Genomic DNA, 6,614 nt, shown 5'->3' on the forward strand with positions numbered 1-6,614 from the left:
CGCTGTGCGTGTGTGCTGCGGCCTAGACGTTTCCCGGCACTCCTGTGCCTAGGCTTGTGGCGTTGAGGCACAGCGGTGGGGCTCTGGCGGGTTGAGGCTTGGCTAGGACTCACTGTGCGCGGAGTCACACGGACTTTGACCGCGGGAGGGTTTGCAGCAAAGTCGGGGTTGGTGGAGTCAAGTTGGGCCCTGATAGCATGTGATGGCTCGGCGTCTTTGGGTGCTGGGACTGTCCCCTCTGTATGTAACATCCGCATTCATAACCTCCGTCCAGGCCTCCAGGGGTCTTGCACCGGCTCCAGTCCCTGCCTGTTCCTGCTTCTGTCCTTCTTGGCCTGCCTGCCTGCCTGTTCCGAGCTGCCTGTCATGCGTGTCTGCGGCTGCTGCCCAAGCTGCTGCCATCAGGCGAGGCCCTGTGCCCTGTGCCCTGTGCAAACGGGGTCTGTGAAGCAGCACACTGCAGCAGCTCCTCCTTTTCTAGTGACGGGCGCATCGACTGCAATGCCGTTGCCCCTTCCCTGGCCCTACCTCCGCCTCCCGCCCCCACCTATTCTCTTGCCCACGGTCCAGCCCTGCCCGCCTGCTTTCACGCAGTGCCATGTCATGCACCACCTCTGCCTTGAAAGCTTGTGATGGGGCCGAGCGCTACTGATACGGCAGGGTGTGCACAACGTAACGATACCCCGGAGTAAAAGCGGAGGGGGCTTGGTTGCGCCGGTGGGCTGCATGACGTGGAGTTGTGGACCCCCAACCCCCCGCCCGGGCGCACCCCGCCCCCAGCCGCTCCCTCGCCCACCCCCGCCCGTTGCCCTGCCTGCGCGCCAGGTTGTTACCTGCCCCCAGCTCAGCAAAGATGCAAGTCACGCCTCCTCTTGGCCATTCTTGCAGAGCTGTCAGGTCGTGGATGTGTGCGCGTCTTTGCCGCCTGACACCTCAGCTCACCAGCACTAGCGACTACAACGTCTCATGGTGTCGAGCACATCCGCGTTCGCGTTTCGAAAGCACTTCGCCACCAGCAGGCCTGCGCAAGCTATTGCTCCAGGGCGGCGGTTGAGTGGGCGTACGGCAAACGCTCCAGTGGCTGTATCTAGGGCGCGTGCGCGTGCAGCTAAGTGCCCTCCGCGGCTATGCTACAATGCTACAGCCTGTGCTATTCACGTGCACACACGAGTAACCACACACGTGTAACCACACACAACAACGTGCAACCACGGCTTGCTATCTACCGTACAGCCCAAGGGGGGGGGGTAAGGATGCCACAGACACACCCCGCCCTTCCAAGTGAAAGCGCTTGACGACAGCTTTCAGAATCCGCTTTCAGGACTTTATCCAGGGTCGTGATTGCGGAGTTATAAATGCGACGTTACAAGAACTTCTTCGCTTGTGTTGCGTTTTTTCAAGCACGTCGATTACGTCGATAAAAGGGACAGACCGTCCAAGCAAGGGTGCCCAGCACCCAGGTCAGGAGGGAACCATCTCCGGCCCGAAGGGAAACCGCCCTTCCCCCAGCTCGCTGCCGACCTTCACCAAACCGTGCATTGTTTCTGTGCAAAAAGCGTGTCTCAGCTTCTACACCGGCATAAGTCGAAGCGGAAGGTCCTTGGGACGGTTCTACAGGGGCAGGTTGAGGGGGCCCAGCACGCGATGAGCCCGCCAAATTTTGACGAGCACTGGATTCAGCTAAGCTCCAGCTTTTGCTCTGTACACTTCCATTATATACTTACAGATTGGCAACCTCTATTGGCCACAAACAGACGAGCGATGAACGCAACATCTACGTGACCTCGCTAGCGCGCCTCACACTTACCCGCTTTTACGATGCAGACCTTGATGGCAGTAGGAGGACCTCATACGGCTTGCGAGCGGGATCTGGTTGCCAAAGGGTGGTCCTGACTCCTGAGCCTCGCCGGGTCATCTGGCTCCTGGTTGTCCTCGCGTCAGTGTCCCACGCCGAGGTGCGCAGGGGCAAGGCGGCTACAAGACCCGGGGCATGAACATGTGGCGGAGGGGCGCATGCTTGCTCGGGCAGGAAGCTGGGGACGTGGCGGTCAGGCGCCGTGCTATCAGGCTGAGGATACCGTCGTCGCAGCGTCGCTACGATGTGCTGTAGCCTTGAAAGCTGTTCACATACAACCCGGGCTGCATTGCCTGTGGCCTGGCCCCGTGCCATTGGCGCGTGTTGTGCTCCACACTCGGCCAAACGCAGACTCTCCAGAGCTGCACTGAGGCTGCCTTACTTACCCCTGAACGATGTATGCGCTGTTGGCCCAGCGCAGGTGGAGGTTATGAGGCACGGTGCATGGGCGCACGATGAGACCGTGTGGCGTGCCCTGCACTCCGGTGGGCGCAGCGCCAGCTAGCCAGCCTAGGCCTGCAGCAGGCCAGCCTAGGCCTCCAGCAGGCCGGATGCGGTGTTTGCGACATCGACGTGCCCAGGGGTGTGCCTCTGCGAGCAGGTGAGGGGGGGCGTGGGAGCGGGGGGCTGGATGGCAGGGTTTGGCGGGCGGGTGAGCAACCGATGCGACAGGAAGGCAGCCAGGGGCAGCGAGGGTGATGGCAGGCGCTGCAGGAGCAGGGCTGGCAGCGGAGATGCATTGGGGCAGCTGGCGCTCAGAATATAACATGGATATCCAATAGCACGGTTCAACAGATGGCGGGACAAAGCGTTGGGATGGAGGTCACGGACCCGGGAAGGGGTTTGCTTGCTGTTGTTGCTAGCGGTATTGAGGAGGAGGTGACGGTGGTTAGTGCGTCGGCTGCTGCGCTAAACCTTTAATTTGCCGTTGACGAGAAGCTGTTTTCAGCGCAGCTACTGTAGGCCTGAATATAGAGAGCCAAAATCACCGATTTGTCATCCAGGTTCAGAGCTAGAGCCCCGCAACCCGGGGAGGCAGCGCGAGAGTGCTGTGGTCCTATGGCTTAATGGATAAAGCGCCGGTCTACGGAGACATACGACGTTGAAAACCGGAGATTCCAGGTTCGATCCCTGGTAGGATCGTTTTGCTCTCAGATTGAACGTGCATGAGTGCCAAAGAGCGATTGGCGTGGCAGCGGGTGCCCGTGTGGTTGAGCTCAGCCATCTCAAGGGCGTTGGCCACAGCGCTGGGTCTGGTAGAGAGCTCACTCAGGCTCACTACGCGCACTACGCAGACGGTAAGCTTCAGGGGAGGTAAGCTCCCCTGGTAAGCTTGGATTGTCCCCCCTGTAAGCCCGCAATTGTGAGCTTCGAAAGTTCAGAGCAATTACCAGGCATAGCCCCCTTCCAGTCCAGGGGTGTTGCACCCGGTTCCAGTCACTGTCTGTTCCTGCTTCCTGTCCCCTGGCCCTACCCTGCCTGCCTGCCTGTGTCTTCCTCTGCCTGTCATTTACGTCTCTTCTGCTCACTCATCTGTAACACGGTGTTTGTCTCGCAATCGCATTTGACTCATCCGTACATTCGTGCTCCCTTTTCTGCCTTGCCTCGCCCTGTTTTCGCCCCTGCTTGCCACACTGTCGCCCAGCCATGGCTTTGCTTCCTTCTGTCTGCTTTTTCTCTGCGGTTGCGTCTGGTGCTCATTCGTGGACGCTGGATCCTTCCTGCAGATACGCTGCGGCTCTGCATCGCGAGTGTGGCGTTGCGGTGTGTCTGTGTGGTGCTATCACCTGGCTGGGCACCCGGAGCGTGAGGAATGCGCGTCAGCAAACTTCCAGGCAGCCAGCAACTTGTCGGTACAGACACTCCGGTGTTCGACCAGCCGCGCACTCCTGCCCTGCCGTTGCAAAGTGTTTCCACCAACCTGCCTAAACACTGTCCCATCGCACACTCATCTATAACACGGAATTGTGCAGTACCGACCGTATCATATCATGTTCGTACCGACGATGCTTGAAGGAAACGAAGGCGCATGATGCCAGGAGAGATTGTCGGGGCTAGCAGGCAGCACAGGAGGAAACGGCCAGTAGCGCAAATGCGAGTCCATATGTTACCCCGAAACGAACGATAGACGCGGAAGACTGCGAAGGGCCGCCGCTGGCAATCTGCTGCGTTGAGGCTGGTCGATGAGATGGCTCGCTGGGCTGGCGGACGGCTGGCGGGTAGGCACCGGAGGCACCGGATTGCGCACGGGGCAACCGAACCAACCTGGAGACACCAGCAGCACATACATGTACGGAAGTAAGGGAGGGAGGGAGGAAAGGATGGCGTAACAAACAGCGGCAGGGAGCGGGGAGGCTACTGAAGTAAAGCAAGCATTTCTGTGTGCGTTCGGTGCCACATGGAAGGCAGGAGGGACGTTCCGTTTGATGGGTGGGAGGGGACGGAAAACACAGGTGCTGAGCCACTGCGGGCTTTTGCAGGAAGAGATTGGACTTGCTGGCTGGAGCGGAGAAGAGTGCGCATGTGGTGTGTGTGTGTGGGGGGGGGGTTGCAGGGATGTTTGGAAAAGCGGTACAGGATGCACTGAAGACTGCAGACGAAGTCGTTACCACATGAGCGGCCGTCCGGGCGGCCGCGCTCCAGCTCGTTGTCCCTCCGTGAAGCTGACAGTACCCAGTTTAACTAATAAAAATGTGGGCGCATGTGGCGCGTAAAGCTAGAGACGCTCGGTACCGCAAATGAAACCGGGGGGGGGGGGGTCGCACATCAGCATGAATGTAAGGAGGCGTGGGAGAAGTGTCTGTGGGCCAGTGAGACGGAGCTCCAGCGGGGACTGCGCAATTCTCCGCCTAGCTATAACACCAACGCTCTTAACTGGTCCGCCTACGCGTTGCTTTCCGGCGCGCGCTCTGTGGAGCTGGAGCTGCACGCGGCGGCGGCACCAGGTGCCGCGACCGCAGCCGCGGCTGCGGCGGTGGCGGCGGCGGCGGCCGCGCTGGCGTCAGCGGCATCCGGCGCGGCGACAAGCACCGCGTCGGGGCTGGCTATGGCGTCGGCAGTATCGGCGGCCGAGGAGGACCGCTTGGTGGTGGCGGCGCCGCCGCTGGCGCCGCAGCATGAGGCGGCGGCGTGCGGGCACAATCAACGATAAGACGCGTGGCCCGAGCTCGGGGAGATACAGCAGTACCACAACGATGCCCTGGCGCGGATGTGCGGCTACAGCCGCCACCAGCTGAATGGCTTGGGGCTGGCGCAGCTGCTACAGCCGCCGCACCAGCAGCAGCCGACGTTAGCCGCGTCTGGTGGCGGCATCGGTGGCGGCGGCTGCGGGCTGCGCCTCCGTGACCTGGCGACGGCGCTGCTGGATGGACCGGGCACCCAATTGGGGGGTGGGCATCTCTCTCGCGCGGCATCTTGGTTGCCGCCGGGTGGCATGTTCGTTGGCGGCAGGGGGTCCTGCGCCGCATCTCAGTTGTCACACGCCTCAGTCTGGATTTCGGAGACCAGTCCCGCTGCGCATACTTACACTTGCCCGTGCGAACTTCTTGGCACAGTATTGCAGCGTTACATTGAATGAGTGCATGCTTGGAACGTCCATGGGGCGGTCTGTTCGCGTTGCTGTGCATGTTGTTGCTTGGTTGTGCGTCGGGTTATTTACATTTAGTTAGCACCGGGTGGAAGCGCCGCGTGGAAGAAGACAGGGGAGTTAGCGCATTGCTGGGAACCGGGAGAGGCAAGGAGTTACCCGGCAGGAGTTGCTGTGGCGGCAACAGGACTCCGCACTGTGTAGGGGCCACGGCTGAGGATGTACAATGCTCGTACACGGATCTAATCCAAGCAGACATACCATGCTACCAAGACCCGGGGCATGAACATGTGGCGGAGGGGCGCATGCTTGCTCGGGCAGGAAGCTGGGGACGTGGCGGTCAGGCGCCGTGCTATCAGGCTGTAGATACCGTCGTCGTAGCGCGGATACCGTCGTAGCCACGATGTGCTGTAGCCTTGAAAGCTGTTCACACACACCCTTCGGCCTGGCCCCGTGCCATTGGCGCGTGTTGTGCTCCACTGCTCCACATTCGGCCAAACGCAGACCCTCCAGGGCTGCACTGATGCTGCCTTACCCCTGAATGGTGTATGCGCTGTTGGCCCAGCGCAGGTGGAGGTTATGAGGCACGGTGCATGGGCGCAAGTTGAGACCGTGTGGCGTGCCCTGCACCCCGGTGGGCGCAGCGCCAGCTAGCCAGCCTAGGCCTGCAGCAGGCCAGCCTAGGCCTCCACCCGGCCGGATGCGGTGTTTGGGACATCGACGTGCCCAGGGGTGTGCCTTTGCGAGCAGGTGAGGGGTTGCGTGGGAGCGGGGGGCTGGATGGCAGGGTTTGGCGGGCGGGTGAGCAACCGACGGGACAGGAAGGCAGCCAGGGGCTGCAACTGCAGCGAGGGTGCTGCAGGAGCAGGGCTGGCAGCGGAGATGCATGGGGGCAGCAGGTGCTCAGAATATAACATGGATATCCAATAGCACGGTTCATCAGATGGCGGGACAAAGCGTTGGGATGGAGGTCACGGACCCGGGAAGGGGTTTGCTTGCTGTTGTTGCTAGCGGTATTGAGGAGGAGGTGACGGTGGTTAGTGCGTCGGCTGCTGCGCTAAACCTTTAATTTGCCGTTGACGAGAAGCTGTTTTCAGCGCAGCTTCTATAGGCCTGAATGTAGCCATCCTGAATGACCAGTTTGTCATCCAGGTTCAGAGCTAGAGCCCCGCA

General features: G+C 60.9%; 1 protein-coding gene across 1 annotated transcript in view; it reads left to right on the forward strand.

The window, feature by feature from the left end:
- Positions 1–4,466: 4,466 nt before the first annotated feature.
- Positions 4,467–6,614, forward strand: part of CHLRE_09g409728v5 (uncharacterized protein) — a 2,992-nt gene continuing 844 nt past the window's right edge. The window contains exon 1 of the mRNA XM_043066244.1: positions 4,467–6,614. This exon is cut by the window's right edge and continues 844 nt beyond it. Coding sequence (XP_042921540.1) covers positions 4,557–5,006 — 450 coding nt within the window. The 5' untranslated portion in view covers positions 4,467–4,556 and the 3' untranslated portion in view covers positions 5,007–6,614.

This window comes from Chlamydomonas reinhardtii, chromosome 9 (assembly GCF_000002595.2).
Source record: "Chlamydomonas reinhardtii strain CC-503 cw92 mt+ chromosome 9, whole genome shotgun sequence".
Taxonomy (NCBI): Eukaryota; Viridiplantae; Chlorophyta; class Chlorophyceae; order Chlamydomonadales; family Chlamydomonadaceae; genus Chlamydomonas; species Chlamydomonas reinhardtii.